This window comes from Notolepis coatsorum (assembly GCF_963971535.1).
Source record: "Notolepis coatsorum genome assembly, chromosome: 6".
NCBI lineage: Eukaryota > Metazoa > Chordata > Actinopteri > Aulopiformes > Paralepididae > Notolepis > Notolepis coatsorum.
The window spans coordinates 65,899,441-65,917,971 of record NC_140170.1 but is presented as its reverse complement, the minus strand read 5'-3'; the positions used below and the strand labels follow the sequence as shown (position 1 = coordinate 65,917,971).

The window sequence follows — 18,531 nt, the reverse complement described above, 5'->3', positions numbered from 1 at the left end:
GTCATGCTTGACCAGAAAAGCGATAAACGCAAAAAAATGAAGTAAAAAAAAAAAAGGTGAGATAAAACCAGGAAACAAGAAACAGAGAAAGCAGACTAAAAGCAATTACAAAATGACATACAACGGTTATTAATAAAAACTATAAATTGTCCAAAGGTTGGAAGAGTATCACACTTTAAAGTGCATCAAAGTAAAGGGACATTGCACGGCATGAGAGGACAGACTGCAGGACCTGCACGTCCCCCCAGTAAAAACAGCTGCTCCTGTGATCAACACGCCTCACACTCGTGTTTGTCTTCCGTTCCACAACCGCTAGGTTTCGGCAACACACTCACACGGGACGTCGGAGGTATGATTAGTACGTGTGTTGTCATAAAACCACTAACCGGCCCACTTAACCCAAAATAAAAGATGGGGGCTTTTTTAATCACAGCCCATAGACTTTGAAACAGCCGACGGTCTCCACTTTAATTCTTACCATCGTGGCATCATTACAACATTCAGCGAGATGAGGGCGTGGAGGAGGAGGAACGCTCGACAATGTCACAACACTGTCGGGGGCGGCTGGGTAGCGCAGAGGTCTAAGCACTCGCCTACCACCGCAGAGGCTCTGGGTTCGAATCCAGCTGTCAGCGGTACCTCCGGCTCGGGCAGCCGTCCCTACGAACACAATTGTCGGTGTTTTCGCCGGTGGGAAGCCTGTGAGGGTACGAGTCCTGGTCAAGAGCGACTCCTACTGGTCGGTCGGGGCGCCTCTCAGCAGGGAGGGGATCTGGGGGAAATAGCGTGAACCTCGGCACGTGTTACATTCCCCCAGTGAAACTCCTCGCTGTCAGGTGAAAAGAAGCGGCTGGCGACTCCACATGTATCGGAGGAGGCGTGTGATAGTCTACACCCTACCCAGACCGACAGTAGGGCAGCATGTGGTAGTCTACACCCTCCCCAGACCGACAGTAGGGCAGCATGTGGTAGTCTACACCCTCCCCAGACCGACAGTAGGGCAGCATGTGGTAGTCTACACCCTCCCCAGACTGACAGTAGGGCAGCATGTGGAAGTCTACACCCTCCCCAGACCGACAGTAGGGCAGCATGTGGAAGTCTACACCCTCCCCAGACCGGCAGTAGGGCAGCATGTGATAGTCTACACCCTCCCCAGACCGGCAGTAGGGCAGCATGTGGTAGTCTACACCCTCCCCAGACCGACAGTAGGGCAGCATGTGGTAGTCTACACCCTCCCCAGACCGACAGTAGGGCAGCATGTGGTAGTCTACACCCTCCCCAGACCGACAGTAGGGCAGCATGTGGTAGTCTACACCCTCCCCAGACCGACAGTAGGGCAGCATGTGGTAGTCTACACCCTCCCCAGACCGACAGTAGGGCAGCATGTGGTAGTCTACACCCTCCCCAGACCGACAGTAGGGCAGCATGTGGTAGTCTACAGTACACCCTCCCCAGACCGACAGTAGGGCAGCATGTGGTAGTCTACACCCTCCCCAGACCGACAGTAGGGCAGCATGTGGTAGTCTACACCCTCCCCAGACCGACAGTAGGGCAGCATGTGGTAGTCTACACACCCTCCCCAGACCGGCAGTAGGGCAGCATGTGGTAGTCTACACCCTCCCCAGACCGGCAGTAGGGCAGCATGTGGTAGTCTACACACCCTCCCCAGACTGACAGTAGGGCAGCATGTGGTAGTCTACACCCTCCCCAGACCGACAGTAGGGCAGCATGTGGTAGTCTACACCCTCCCCAGACCGGCAGTAGGGCAATGCGCGCAACAACCAGGAAGGGAATTGGCATAACAACTAAAATTGGGGGATGGGAGGAAAGAGAGAAAGGCAATTTATTTTTATTTTTATAATGTGTCACTGTCCAAATAACTATGGCGCTCGCCCCCGTGTTGTCCTCCCTAGAGACCCGCCTGGGTGAACGTCCCTGTCGCTTCTTCCACTCTGTCCCTCGTCTGTTCAGCGGTGACACGGATGCCAGTCATGCGTTCGGTCGTCCAGGGTTTTTTCCTCTTCTTCCCCCTCTTTCCACTTTTACAAGTCAAGTCAAGTTTATTTGTGCAGCCGTTAGTCACAGACGGATCACGTCTCCATTACGTCTCAGATGGCTTACGTTGCGACATCCGCACGGTTTCATAAGTCAAATTAAACTCCCGGCTTGAACCGAAAGAGGAATTAAAATTCGACCCCGGCGCTATGTTTTTAAGAAAACTCTTTAATCCACGGATCCCAGTAAGTGTGATCATTTAAAACCACCTCGTTTACCCCTGAATTAATTATAGACGGATCAGGAAGTGCTTTAGCCTTTATTTGGATAAATGTCACATGGTTTTGTGCCCTAGTGCAGGTTATCAAAAATAATCTTGTGATTATTATTATTATACATCTGTGTATTATGAATGAACTATGAAGACATTTTGGATTTAGATTTTGGTGTCCATCATCATCATAAGAATCATTGACTTATATGTATTGAAAGTTGCTGGTTTACACTGTACACCTGACTTGTGTATGTATGTACAGTATGTGTATGTATGTATGACATGTATGTATGTATGTATGTATGTATGTATGTATGTATGTATGTATGTATGTATGTATGTATGTATGTATGTATGTATGTATGTATGTATGTATGTATGTATGTATGTATGTATGTATGTATGTAAAGTATGTGTGTGTACAGTATGTGTGTGTGTGTGTGTGTGTTTAATATGTGTGTGTGTGTGTGTGTGTGTGTGTGTGTGTGTGTGTGTGTGTGTGTGTGTGTGTGTGTGTGTGTGTGTGTGTGTGTGTGTGCGTGTGTGTATGTATGTATGTGTGAGTTTGCTCGGAACAGGGTAAAACAGCTGATGGAATGAACTCCAACAGTCCTTAATCAATTTATATATGTGTTTAGTTGATTTGTTATCCTTGCTTTTTGCTCATTTCTGTATGTAAACTCGATGTGACTGTAAATGATGAGGGAAACCTCAGTTGCCTTTCGACTCGTTTCGAGTGTAAATAAAGGTTAGAAGAAATAAATGAAATGAAGTGTATGTGTTTGAGTATGTCTGTGTGTGTATGTGTGTGTGAATGTGAAGGTATGCGTGTTTGGAGGCAGCGGTCACTCACGGCTTCTCGGATGCAGAGCTTCTTCAGCTCCAGGAGACACAGCTCTAGCCGGTCTTCAAGTGACTGGTGCTTGAGCTTCATGGCCCTGGTGTGAGTGGTCACGTCCTTCATGTGGGTGGTGGGGCTGTCGGGGCCTGGGACAGGGGAGAGGGGACATGAGACAGGGGACAGGAGAGAGGGGACAGGAGACAGGGGACAGGGGAGAGGGGACAGGGGAGAGGGGACATGAGACAGGAGACAGGAGAGAGGGGACAGGGGAGAGGGGACATGAGACAGGAGAGAGGGGACAGGGGAGAGGGGACATGAGACAGGGGACAGGAGAGAGGGGACAGGGGAGAGGGGACAGGAGAGAGGGGACATGAGACAGGGGACAGGAGAGAGGGGACAGGAGACAGGAGAGAGGGGACAGGGGACATGAGAGAGGGGACATGAGACAGGGGACAGGAGAGAGGGGACAGGAGAGAGGGGACAGGGGAGAGGGGACAGGAGAGAGGGGACAGAGGACAGGGGAGAGGGGACAGGAGAGAGGGGACAGAGGACAGGGGAGAGGGGACAGGAGAGAGGGGACAGAGGACAGGAGACAGGAGAGAGGGGGCAGAGGACAGGAGACAGAGGACAGGAGAGGGGACAGGAGACAGGGGACAGGAGACAGGAGAGAGGGGACAGAGGACAGGAGACAGAGGACAGGAGAGGGGACAGGAGAGAGGAGAGAGGGGACAGGAGACAGGAGAGAGGGGACAGAGGACAGGAGACAGAGGACAGGAGAGGGGACAGGAGACAGGAGAGAGGGGACAGGGGAGAGGGGACAGAGGACAGGAGAGAGGGGACAGGAGACAGGAGAGAGGGGACAGGGGAGAGGGGACAGGGGACAGGAGACAGGGGACAGGAGAGAGGGGACAGGAGAGAGGGGACAGAGGACAGGAGAGAGGGGACAGAGGACAGGAGACAGAGGACAGGAGAGGGGACAGGAGAGAGGGGACAGGAGACAGGAGAGAGGGGACAGAGGACAGGAGACAGAGGACAGGAGAGGGGACAGGAGACAGGAGAGAGGGGACAGGAGACAGGAGAGAGGGGACAGGGGAGAGGGGACAGGAGACAGAGGACAGGAGAGGGGACAGGAGACAGGAGAGAGGGGACAGGAGACAGGAGAGAGGGGACAGGGGAGAGGGGACAGGGGACAGGAGACAGGGGACAGGAGAGAGGGGACAGGAGAGAGGGGACAGAGGACAGGAGAGAGGGGACAGGGGACAGGAGACAGGAGAGAGGGGACAGGGGAGAGGGGACAGGAGAGAGGGGACAGGGGAGAGGGGACAGGAGAGAGGGGACATGAGACAGGGGACAGGAGAGAGGGGACAGGAGACAGGAGAGAGGGGACAGGGGACATGAGAGAGGGGACATGAGACAGGGGACAGGAGAGAGGGGACAGGAGACAGGGGACAGGAGAGAGGGGACAGGGGAGAGGGGACAGGAGAGAGGGGACAGAGGACAGGAGACAGGGGAGAGGGGACAGGAGAGAGGGGACAGAGGACAGGAGACAGGAGAGAGGGGACAGAGGACAGGAGACAGGAGAGGGGACAGGAGACAGGAGAGAGGGGACAGGAGACATGAGAGAGGGGACAGAGGACAGGAGACAGAGGACAGGAGAGGGGACAGGAGAGAGGGGACAGGAGACAGGAGAGAGGGGACAGAGGACAGGAGACAGAGGACAGGAGAGGGGACAGGAGACAGGAGAGAGGGGACAGGAGAGAGGGGACAGGGGAGAGGGGACAGAGGACAGGAGAGAGGGGACAGGAGACAGGAGAGAGGGGACAGGGGACAGGAGACAGGGGACAGGAGAGAGGGGACAGGAGAGAGGGGACAGAGGACAGGAGAGAGGGGACAGAGGACAGGAGACAGAGGACAGGAGAGGGGACAGGAGAGAGGGGACAGGAGACAGGAGAGAGGGGACAGGAGACAGGAGAGAGGGGACAGAGGACAGGAGACAGAGGACAGGAGAGGGGACAGGAGACAGGAGAGAGGGGACAGGAGACAGGAGAGAGGGGACAGGGGACAGGAGACAGAGGACAAGAGAGGGGACAGGAGACAGGAGAGAGGGGACAGGAGACAGGAGAAAGGGGACAGGAGACAGGGGACAGGAGAGAGGGGACAGGAGAGAGGGGACAGAGGACAGGAGAGAGGGGACAGGGGACAGGGGACAGGAGAGAGGGGACAGGAGAGAGGGGACAGAGGACAGGAGACAGGGGAGAGGGGACAGGAGAGAGGGGACAGAGGACAGGAGACAGGGGACAGGAGAGAGGAGAGAGGGGACAGGAGACAGGGGATAGGGGAGAGGGGACAGAGGACAGGAGAGGGGGGACAGGAGAGAGGGGACAGAGGACAGGAGAGAGGGGACATGGGAGAGGAGAGAGGGGACAGGGGAGGGGGGACAGGAGAGAGGAGACAGGAGACAGAGGACATGAGACAGAGGACAGGGGACAGGAGACAGAGGACAGGAGACAGAGGACAGGGGAGAGGGGACAGGAGACAGAGGACAGGAGACAGAGGACAGGGGACAGGAGACAGAGGACAGGGGAGAGGGGACAGGGGAGAGGAGACAGGAGACAGAGGACAGGAGAGAGGAGACAGGAGACAGAGGACAGGAGAGAGGGGACAGGAGAGAAGGGACAGAGGACAGGAGAGAGAGGACATGAGACAGAGGAGAGGGTACAGAGGACAGGGGACAACGTAAGGGAGCGGCTACATTGATCCATCACAAAACGAAGATAAAAACAGACAGAAGGTTTTGCTAACCGTGTGTTTTTAAATCAGAACCTAATCGTGAGTTTGCAGAAACAACAGCTCTGCTAACAGACGACAAAGTATCCATCAGTTCCAAAAAAATGCACCCTCTCTAAACGCATCTGGCCGCGTACGGACTCATCGTCAGGTCACGGTCCGACAAAACCGGACACTCTTAAAACAATTGAAAACAGACGCAGATGGACAGACGCGGCCGGATCAACCCAGCCGACGGAACCGGCGAGTGAGGTCATGGGAGCGCTTTTGTTCCCGGTCGATGCGGAGAGATACCGGGACTGAATGTGGTACAGGATCAGCTGCTTTGTGAGACTAAAGCAATAAAGAATGTGTGGGTGACGGGTGTCTGACTGGAATTGTCTCTCTAGGCCCCGGGTGACTAATGGCATCCTGTTGGGTTTGTCAGGGCCATGAGAACGGCTCTGGGCACCGCCGCGCTCGCAGAGATCACCAGCCGTGTCCGTGCAGGTAGCGACACATAACCGCAGAATAACCTGCCACCAGAAATGCAGACAAACAAAACAAAAAACTGTGATAATGACGGCGGTGATCACTCCCTTAAATTGTCAGGATTGGTAATCTCTTATTGTAGCAAGCAGACGGCGCATGACTAGATTAGACATGGGGTGAAGAATGTGTCAACTACAAGAAGAGCCTTGTTGCAGAGGAGACAACAATGCAGGTTGTTGCAGTCGTGAAGAAGGATCGCCTAATCTGGAAACACAATTGAGGATTTCTCAACTTAATGCCTGAAATGCATTATGCCTGAAGCATGAAATGCAAGTGAAAGCAAGGCTGGTTCTTAGGGTTCCTGGAGTTTGCTCTGAACTAGGAAAAACTGCTTTTTCCATTGAAGCTTCCAACACTTGGAATGCCAATGCCCTCCAACTGACTCTGTTCTTCCTTTTTTTGCTGCATTTAAAATAATAATAATAATAATACATTTTATTTATATATTTTTTAATTTTATATGCAGGTATGTACAGACAGATGTCGATATATATATGGTAAGAATAAATACGGTATATACAGCACATATTGCAAAAGTCAAACCTCTGAGGGCTTTATGGGCTAAATAGCATGTATATTGGCAGGCAGCAGTGTTTAAAACCCCCCGCCCCCCCATAATAGAAGCCTTGGTCAGAATGCTTGTGTAAGTCTCTTTGTGCAACATGGTAACCATAGGTAATCACTTTCCAAAGAAACCTAATTTATGTGCAGTGGTAGACACAGTAAACACAGGAAAGCATGGTATTAAAGTGACAATGCACGTTATCTTTAGCCACTAGATGTTAAACATACTGGGTGCTCACATAGAATCACATAGGGCTCGAACCGAGTTCAGATCAAACTGTCAAACGAGGTGTTGCAGATCAAATATGACAAATGTGTGGGGGGGGGGGGGGGGGGGGTAATTATGTTTACAAGCGAGCGAGCCGCCATTTTCTTTTTGGGAAACTGGAGCAGAGAACCAGAGACAACACCAACTAGCAGTGTGTTTATCTAATCAGGTGCAGACCATGTGGTGAGAGACCTAGCTTACAGCACTGGAGCTATAACCCAGTTCTGCTGGTGAGCTAACAACATATTTATAGTAGATAAATTAAGTAGAGAGAGCATTGACGTACATAATGTAGTTATAGATACGACTATAGGAGTATGACGTAGATAGGAGACAGTGAGACAGTGAGGCATGTGTGTGTGTACAAATTGAAGGCTAACTGTTATGTCTTTTGTGCCTGTAATGGAGAGAGATAGAGAGGGGGAGAGATAGTGTGTGTGTACAAGTTGAAGGCTATGTGTGTTGTGCCTATAATAGAGAGAGAGATAGAGAGAAAGAGAGGGGGAAGAGAGGGGAGAGAGGGGGGAGAGAGAGAGAGAGAGAGAGGGGAAGAGAGGGGAGAGATAGTGAGAGAGAGAGAGAGAGAGAGGGGGGAAGAGAGGGGGGAGATAGTGAGAGAGAGAGAGAGGGGGGGGAAGAGAGGGGGAAAGAGAGTGGAGATAGTGTGTGTGTACAAGTGTGTGCAGGTGATTGATTGATTGAAAATTGTATTAACGGATTGCAGAATGGGTACAATACAGTACGGCTCAATACACACAATTGTTAAGGGGATGCAGACCAGAGAAAGACTTTCGTCTTGTTTACATCAGGGTCCCCCATTTTCAATTCATAATGAATTGTAAGTAAGGGTGCAATTAGCACCGTGCAATCCATTCTTTGTGGATCCCGCCCTATGTGTGTGTGTTGTGCCTAAAATAGAGAGAGAGAGAGATAGAGGGGGGTAGTGTGTGTGCATTTCCCTGTCAATCCCCTTTTACAGATGTGTCTAACACTTTATACATTTTGTTATGGCTTTCCCACCCAAAATGTTCAATAAACTAGTGAAAATGGCTCAGCAGCATCCCTGCACACTTTGCCCTCATTGATAATGTAAGTATCTATGAAGCCCCCCCCCCCCCCCCCCTCACGTCTTCCCCCAAGTCTGTGAACTTTCTCTTTTTCGGTTCGCCAAAAATGTGTTTCACCCAAACACCAAACACAACACTTCTTAGTTCACATAATATTGGTATAATGAAGAGATTAAAAAAATTATAGTTTTTATGCATAGATGACTAGATTTAGTGTTTCACGTTAGCAGTTAGCATTTCCTAGATGACAGTGTGGCCAGCTGGGACAATAGCGACCATGATTGGTTTGCAAGATTAGTTGCGTCACACAGGTGGCTCAGATGTTGAGGAAGTACAGAGAAGCCCCCCCCCCCCTCCAGTGGAAGACTGTGAAAAGGGCTCTCTGGTGACAAGTTCTACACAAATAACAATTTGTCTAAGTCAAAGTCATGCCCCCAAGACGAGTTAACTGTAGATGAGTGGAGGGGGCCTTTACGGCTTTGCTTGGAGCTTATTGCTCTGCAGAAAACAAATCAACCAGATAGACCCCAGCGAAGCCTGAGGAGACAGATTTTCATCTAAAGCTTTTATAAACATTCTTGTGTGAGATGTGGAGAGAGTTGACAGCATGTGGTGACAGGTGGACTGATGAATTCTAATGAGTGCTGTTTCATGGAAATAATTTTTCTTAAAGGCTATTATTCATGTTTTGTTACATAAAATCTATTACCCCGGCATCTCAAAAGAAGAAATTATCTCCACGAGAGCACACGTTTATTATCAATTATCCTAATTTAGTGGTAAAATAATAAGGAGCAGGCACGTATAGTTATAACTGGTGTTACTTATTAGCCTCAAGGCATCAGCCTAATGACAGGTGTTAGTAAACTGACAATGCATTCAACCCACTTAGGCCCCGTTCACACTGCAAGCCTTAGTGCTCAATTCTGATTTATTGCTCAGATCAGAATCAGATCAGATCAGTTCAGTTTGGCTGTTCACATTATTTTTCAAATGTGGCCAAGATCAGATTCCAGTGTGAACTGGTCGCACTCCTGAACAATAATATGTCCTACAAATGAACAATAAAGAAGTTGGAGATAAAATGTTTTGACAAATGTCAATCTAGAGAGACTTAAAAGTTGCATGAAAGTCACATTGCAAAAGAAAATCAGAGCTCTATCTGATTTAGGGCCACATATGAAAGTGGCCCGAATCAGAATTGAAAAGATCAGGGGTTCCATGTAATTTGTGCTGTTCACACTGTCATGAAAAAACTGATATAAGTCACATTATGAGCAAAAGGATAAATCAGATTTGGGCCACTCTTGGCTGCAGTATGAACATAGCCGTAGAAAAGTAAACACAGGCGGTCAGGTGGCGTAGCGGAGATTGCACTCGTCACCAATGCAGGAGATGCTGGGTTCGAGTCCAGCTATCGGCGTTGCTACCAGCTTGGCTGGCCGTTCATACTAATACAATTGGCAGTATTAGGGGGTGGGAAAGCTGGCGGGTGGGAATCTGGCGTTGTGGACAGCGACGCCTACAGGTCAGGTCTCGGCGCTTGCCAAGCGTGGCAGGATTTGGTGGAGATAGCGTGCCCTCCCACGCGTTACACTTCACCAATGAGAGTCCTCGCTGCCAAGTGAAAAAAGCGTCACTGGCTTGACGGCGCACGTCTCGGAGGAAGCGTGCGTTCGACATCAGGACACCCTTGTACCGACTCGTGGGAGAACATGCGTACAACAACCGGATGGGCGGGAATTGGCACAACGACTAATTGGGACGGGGAAAAAATCAGAGAAAAATAGGAGAAAGAGAAGGTAAAAAAAAATTATAATAAAAAAAGTAAACACAAACTGAAGTGTGGTCTCACCAGAGTGGATGATGATGCCGCTGTCCGTGTCGCTGATCTCCCCCTTGACCTCCATGTCTGTGAATCAGGTTCCTGCTGTTTGTACTTCAGGGTGGAGGATGTTCACCATGCCCTGGAAAGCACAATGTCACTTTGTTTTAGCCTGGGACCGAACGACACCAAGACACAGAATATCACATTGCGATTGTTTTAACCAATAGCGGCCTATTCCAATTGAGATACAGCACCTTGTAAGGTTTGTTCTTAAAGGAACACGCCAACATTTTGGGAAATAAGCTTATCGTCTTCTCCAGAGAGAGACAAGAAGATAGATACCAGTTTCGTCTCTGTGCGTTCAGTAGAAAGCTATCTGGCTGCATGTTAGCCTAGCTTAGCACAATGAATGGAAGCGGACAGTGCCGGTTAGCCCTCGGGAGGGGTGTTAGTTGGACAATGCCTAGCCTAACCGGCACTGTCTGCTTCCATTCATTGTGCTAAGCTAGGCTAACGTGCAGCCAGATAGCTTTCTACTGAACGTACAGAGACGAAACTGGTATCTAATCTATCTTCTTGTCTCTCTCTGGAGAAGACGATAAGCTAATTTCCCAAAATGTTGGCATGTTTAGAATCTACTTTTCCTTTACATATCAGGGTATGTGCAGGTTTCAACTAGTTACATTTAAGACTTTTTAAAGGGGAACTATTTTACTATTTCTTTCACTATTTGGGCACTTTTACACAATTCCTGTGAGTCTATGGAACACCTCTGTAATATATATATTTTTTTTTATTCATTGTTTTGTATTTCTAATCAAGTCCTCAAAAACAGCATTTTTCTACCTCAAGATTTCGAGCTGTTTTGAGCCTGGGCTCCTAAACCACTGTGCAGCGTCGGCCCCGCCTGAACATTAACATGCAGCAGTGACTATATGACATCACATATAGGGCACATTTTCAAACGACTCAGTTCAGTGAGGGTGAATATTGTGAGAGGAGAATTGGAAGAATGCGCCAATATGAGAATTTTGAGACATAGATCATATTAATATAAGTTCATATAGCTAGGAAACAATGCTAAACACTCAAAAAGGCCATTTATAAGATAGTTCCCCTTTAAGACCTTTTTAATACTACTTTCACGACCATACTAGCAAAAACAAAACAACACATAGCGACACTGAACTGGCGGGGTCGCAACTGCACTTGCTTGCGGCACAATCTAAATTCTCATGCGTTCCGTACAAACTCTCGCCAGACGCACCAGGCTCCCGGTAGCCCCGCGGAAAACAACCACTTGAATACAAAAACATTTAATATATTTTATTATATAAAACCAGTCAATTGTGAAGCGCTTTGGATAAAAGTGCTATATAAATGCAGCTATTTGCCATTGCCATTTACCATATATATTTAGGCCTAATATTATTTCATCTCCCGACAGGCTGCCCCCCCCCCCCCCCAGATTGTTTTTTATACCTGTGCAAATGAAATGTAAGACTTTTGAATACCTTTTAAGGCCTTAAACTGAGCATTATGAATTTCAACTTAGTAAGACAGATACAGATACATGCCGTTTTAAAACCGTTCCTTAGTCAACAGTGGGAATACATGTATTTACCTGCTATGTGTGTGTAACCCAGTGGCGTTATGACATTCCCTACAGAATTATGCAGTGATGAAAACTAATATTCTTGTATTATTTGGACCTAGTATTCCTGGGTGACTGAAGCACGACATGCCGGTCTCGTCTCTATTTCACTTTCTCTCATTTATTACGTGTATTCGAAAGATTCTTTAATAAAAGCCCACATTGTAGTCTTCGCAATATGGATATAATTTTTTTTTACTGCAACGTCAATATGAATTTATCATTCAGTCCTTGCCATGGGAACATGGCCATTTTCATGTTTTACAAAAATAAATTCACATATTTTGCGACGCTCATAATATGTGATGTGATGACAGATCTTGGCGAACCCCACACCCTTTATTATGTGTGAAATGTAATAAACATTACTGCTATCAATTCCAATGTAAGAAAACAGTGTACTAATGCTCGCTGCCAATTGCTTGTTATTTCATGAAAGGTATGAGGAAGCGATGTCTCAATAGAACCACAGCTATCGCTAAGACGGATTGCATAATGGACAAGCCTTCACATGATGAACGTTGACAGCAGGATATATAAAAAATTTAGGTCCTTGGGAGCAACCAAAGGTAAATGTGAATTTGAATTAGGCAACATCCAGAACTATTTTATTGCACTGTAGAAAACTGTGATTTTATAGTATGTCTGCACTTTATGTGCTCATTTGATGTCTATTCTATTCTACTATTTTATTGCACTGCACTATTTTACTCTGTCTATTCTATTTTATTATTTTTATTATACTATTTTTTAAACTGAATCAAACCATAAACAAGGTGGCCTATTGGGATGTTAGATCCTAATGTGAAAAACTGTGATTTCATATGTCTGCACTTTTTTATGCCTGTCTTTTTCAGTTGTAAAGCACTTTGAGCTGCAATTTTTGTATGAAAGGTGCTATACAAATAAAGTGTATTATTATTATTATTATTATTATTATTATTATTTATATGGCATGTCTTGTGACAGCCTCAATGTGCCTGGAGTCCTGATACATGATGCAGATGGAAGACTCAGTAACACTGGTAAGTGTGAATTTTTTAAGATGCTGACTGATGATAAGGGAGATCCCTGACACGAGGAGATATCCATCATATACAGGATGACCCTTAAAGGTGCTGTAAGCGGTATCTTTTGGTTAAAATAAGTGTTAAATAGCTCTACATTCTGACAACCATCGTTGATATAGAATGTTTGGACAGTAACATGGGTCTCCCAGTCCCTCCGCTCTCCCGTTCCCACTTTATCCAATCAGGAGAGAGAACCCTATATATTTCTACTTATTTCAAGAAATCTTGCGGAGACAAATTAGCTGGGAGATTATTTGACTTGTTTCAAGCACATATTTGTTTTTTATTCTTATTTTTGCAGTGTGGAGTTCTCTCTCCTGATTGGATAAAGTGGGAAGGAATACCAGGAAATGTATTTCATGTTTACTGCAGAGCGGAGGGACTGGGAGACCCATGTTACATCACTCTATATCAGTGATGGCTGTTGGAATGTAGAGCTATTATTTTAACATGTAGACCACTTATATTAGCAAATAAAATACCACTTAGTTACAGCATCTTTATACCAAGGGAAATTAATTGTGGCCTACACATCTCCAAGACTTATGAAGTAAATGTACAATGATTCTTAATAGGGCCTCTCTTCCACATTATTTCAACTAGTGCAGTGCCTGTTCGGGGCGTGGCCGTTCGGAATGGGCCAGTTGCTTGGCTCCCATTATTACTACTTGCAACATTGCTGGGTGGAGGGGTGGAGGGTGTGCCTGTTCAGAGTGTGTATCCGTTCAGAGTGTGTGTCCGTTCGTTCAGAGTGTGTGTCCGTCCACTTGTCCAGACATACATTCTGGAGAACCGCTCATCCAATCGACTTCACACTCAACACTGTGCTCCCCCGGGTCCTCAGCAATACACCCGCCAAACGTAAAAGTCCAACACTGCACTCCCCCGTGTCCCGAGAGATGCACCCACCGAGTGTGAAGTCGATCGGTTGACCGGTTCTCGAGACATGCGCAAAGGTTGTTGTTATAGCGCCACCGTCTGGCCAAATGCCACCAAATCTGGCACTGTGCTGCCCTGGGTCCTCTGCAATAACCCTGCCGAGTGTGAAGTAGATGGGATGAACGGCTCTCTATTTGCACACTGCAGACTTCTTCCTTTATAGTTAGATGTTGCTCCAGGGTTCAAAACCAGAATAGAATCAAACTGTGACCATCTAGCCCAGTAGAGCAATACAGAGTGAACGCCTGCAGCTACTGTAATGGGAAGGACTGTGTTTTCAGGCAGATTGGAAGAAATGCCTGAACATGAGGAGCAGCAACCAACGACGTAAACAGACAAGAAAACGAGGGCCAAAACGTTGAGCGGTCAAAAAGGCATCAATCCCAAACGGCATCGAAAGATAACAACTTAGCTACGGCACAGGAAATGGGAGGAAGATTGTAGTTTAATGGTTAACTTGATGGCCTGTTGCTTAAATGACTCAGAAATGGTTATTCTGAGACATCTCCCTGATCCCAGAGCTCTATGAGTACATGAGCATGTCATACCATGCGACGTCTACTGAGCTTCCTGTGACTACCTGTTGTTGCTAAGGCTATATGATGTCATCGCAATCTCAGCTCTGGTCAATGATTGACAGTGAATGTGCAATATGATTGGCTGATTAACTGTTTGCCAAAGGCAGAATGAAAATGGTGAAGCGATTAGCTTGATTATAATCTACTCTGTAAATATGGGTGGGGGTAATGGTTGGATTCCATTAGACTGGCTTGTTGAGTTCTGCAACAGAATATAGTCAGGGCTGTACGGTTCTGTCAAAACGCTGCTGGGAAGTATATTGTATTTTTAAGCTAGAGAACGCTTTGGACCCAAGTGTATTTCCTGTCAGTTATTGCATTAGCAAACCCTGCAACAAGGAAATAAACGTGGGTCCATTTAGAATGATTATAATTATATTTAATTATATTGTTTACACTGTTTTCCTCATATTTGTATGCAGATCTAATTGTCTTGCCTATATTTATGTCTTTCTTTCTTCTATTACCCTGCCCATACCTGTACCTCCCCTCCCCCGTGCTGCTATGACGCCCCAAATTTCCCCAAGGGGATCAATAAGGTATATCTTATCTTAAGCCTATATCTTATGTTGTCAAGTTGAAATCGTCTATACAGTCATGGATCTATGCTAGCGTTCTATGAAGTAGCACCATGACACTGTATTACAACAAAACAATATCAAAAAGATGTCACATCACATCACACTCTGATTTTAACTGGGGAAAGACATTATAAAATACTGTCAAATATCATCGTACCGTTAGAAATAGAAAACATTTTGTGATGTGATATTTTAGCCATAGATGCCACAACCAATGATCTCAGGGTGTCTTTTAGAATCTTTTGGAATAGTCAATCATTTAATAAAAGTGAGAAAATCATAACCAACGAACGTTCAATCGTTAGCATATTGGCCAACAACAACCTGCAACAACCTATTCAACACAGCAAACTGTGCCCAAACCAAACACACACAGGAGCGTGTACACAAAGTAAACTCACTATTGTTAGACAACTGTCAGTCATCACCTCAAGGACCATTAAGAGGAGTTGGAACAATCAAAGGAATCCCAACTATGTGCAAAGCATGCTTCCATATACAAATGATCTTGTTACAGTGACACAGCTGCCAACGTCTTTGTTTCACTAACAGAAAAAAACACTTGAATAGAGTGAACTTTAAACACTACTGTCTCTCTTATGAAACATACAACCTGGTTTCACTGTCATTATAAAGACACTGCAGATATTCTGATCTTAATCAACTATCCCATAAAACTACTGTATATTACAGATGGGCACACACACAGAGTTCAGTAACAGTAAAAAAAGAAAAAAACACATACTGAATGAGACTCGTCAAAAAAGAACCAACACATACTGTCTTAAAACGAAATGAACTTACTTACAGACGCATTCTGACACCCAGAGAAATCCAATCACTGCACACTGCACTTTGGCACTCGTGAATGGAAACTAAACACTACTTGGGAGCGCAGAGACAGAGAGTAGGTGTGGAGGACGCACCCTATTGCTAAAGAGACTCACCCACTAGGAGGAGTGGTCACGTACACACACACACACGCACACACACACACACACACACACACACACACACACACACACACACACACACACGCTGAACACTTAGTAGGATCATATAACAGCTCAGAAACTGTGTCAACAGTGATAATGAGAAATTACATTACATTTTTTACCCTCATATCAGTCGTCCAAAAGCTCTGAGCTGACGAGCCATGGAAAGACTGAAACTTCAGTCCCGTTACCAAACATACTGCTGTTGAGAGCCACAAACACAACAGTGGCATCGAGATTCTTTGACATTTATTCCAGGGCTCGATACCAGCATCTCCTGTGTTAGAGGCAAGCGCCTTGCCCACTGCGCCACTCAGCCACCCTAAGGTATGATTATGTTAAGAAATAAAAAGGTCACATTTGCACCTTGTAAACAGTGTTTACATTTGTCAATACTCCTTCAGACCCGAAGCTGAGGGACAGGCGGGTGATATCAAGCTTTCATGCGATCACCAGAGAAGACCTTTTAGCAGCCTACTGGATATCATTCATGCTCCTAAATTAGCAGTATTGTTTCAGTATGGACCTCCCACAATAAAAGCCCTGAGGTCCATAAACCACACAGTGAAATAAAAGCGGTGATAACGGCTGTGGTGTTCTCTGCTTTAACGGGAACAGTGTGTGAGAAGTCATTGTGAAATCCTCAGGTGACTGTTCTGCAAGACAGTGCAAACAACCGTTCACAAGGTAACAGGTCAATAAATATCTACTGCCATCTCCTGGCAGTTCCGGGGGGCCATCAGAAATGGATCGGCCCCCTTCTTCTGTGACGGAAGTATGCATTTTTTTTTTTTAATGCAATCGCTTGGATTTGCTCATAAAACACAACGTGGTGAACGACGGGCGGCCGCAGCCTCTGCAGAACCAATCACAGCCCAGCGTTACAATATGCCGCCGACCACGCCGTCACATGAAAGGGTGACGTATAGAACTGCAGGGAGAGAGGATATTTCTGCTGAGGTGTGGGATCACTTTTTACATCTAACTGACTACTTAACCCTTTCACTACCACACTACCAAAGGGTTGACCCTTTCACTGCGACAATATACAGAAGGTTAACCCTTTCACTGTCTACCACAGTAACAAAGGGTTAACCCTTTCACAATCACACTACAGAGGGTTAACCATTGCACTACCACACTACAGACGGTTAACCGTTTTTTTTTTTTTTTTTTTATTATCATTATTTATTTAGTTTTTGTTATGTTTGTGGTCATTTGTTTAGTCATATCACGAATGCTATTACTCATATCATATCGGTAAGTGTGGTAGTGGAAATGGGGAGATGTGGCGTGGAATCCGTGGATCATTTATTATTATATATTTTTTTAATCTACTTTTTCTCCCCATTTTTCTATTTTTCTCCCGTCCCCAATTTCGTATCGTCCAATTCTACCCTCCCCTGTCTCGAACGCTGTTAGGCCATGCCTCCCACAGGCCGGCTGCAATGTGGACGAAGCCTTGCATCACGTGTCCCCTCTGGTACTCGAGGAGGCAGCCGTCGCATCTTTTCACCTGCACAGCGCGATCTCTCAGTGGCGAGGGTCTGCGTGGGAGGGACACGCCGCCCCCGTTGCTTCCTGATTCTACTGCGCAGGCGCACCAACCGACCTGTAGGAGTCGCTGTCCACAACGTCCGATCCCCACCCACCAGTTTCCACCCCCTAATACTGCCAATTGTATTAGTATGAACGACCAGCCAAGCTGGTAGCAACGCAGAGAGCTGGGCTCGATCCCAGCATCCCCTGCGTTGGTGGCAAGCGCCTTGTCCACTGCGCCACCTAGCCGCCGATCTTTGTTTGTTTTGTATGTCTATGGTGGGGTGTCTATGGTCTAATGTGTGTAAATTGTCTGATGGCGTATGCCGTAAAATAACTGAAATAAATAATATAAGATTTGTGCAAAAAGAAATAAAAAGGACAATATGCCGCCGACCTACAATTCTTGCCAATAATTTGATCCAGCGCTTCCCCAGGAAGGGGAGAAACACATGGGATAAGTGAGTCTGTGCCTGAGAACCGCAGAAACGCAGCACCTGCTCTGTCCGCTGCGTGACTCACATTCACTGAGGACCCCATTCATTCTGGCTCTCCGAGAATGTCTGCGCTTAGACACTCTGAACAAGGTCCAGCAATTCCCAGACACCAAAGTATCACATCTCAAATGACATGGCACACAGACGCAGCAGTGCTATATAGCAGCAACGAAAACGGGCTGATGTTCGGTTCAGTTCCCTTTTCCACGCTTGGGATGTTACCCCAGATATCGGCAGTAGCGAATAAATACTGTTAAAAGATGCTTAGTTGAAGATATGTTTCAAATGAGGAATATCTAATTCCTTGATCCAAGTGGTGGAGAGAAACAACAGCAGTTAGTAGTGGGCAGGGCAGTAACACTCTGCTCTGTGTGACATGGCCTACATTAATATTCTTAACAGTTTAATACGGCACAGTTTTTCCAGTGACCCCAAATGGCCTAGCTAAATAAACCGTTGGCCAAATACCACACAATTACATGAGCAGTTGGCCGAGGGCTCCACTCGTTTGAGAACGGGAAAT

The 18,531-nt window shown here is 46.7% G+C and overlaps 1 protein-coding gene across 1 annotated transcript in view; it reads right to left on the bottom strand.

Moving 5' to 3' along the window:
* LOC311230520 (innate immunity activator protein-like) overlaps positions 1-15,841 on the bottom strand; it is a 53,093-nt gene extending 37,252 nt beyond the window's left edge. Inside the window, exons 1-3 of the mRNA XM_084316814.1 lie at positions 15,782-15,841; positions 10,183-10,294; positions 3,123-3,256 (exon numbers count right to left, since the gene is read on the bottom strand). Of these exons, the coding sequence (XP_084172940.1) occupies positions 3,123-3,256; positions 10,183-10,237 (189 nt within the window). The 5' untranslated portion in view covers positions 10,238-10,294; positions 15,782-15,841. The remainder of the gene's footprint in view (positions 1-3,122; positions 3,257-10,182; positions 10,295-15,781) is intronic.
* Between the last annotated feature and the right edge of the window lie 2,690 nt (positions 15,842-18,531).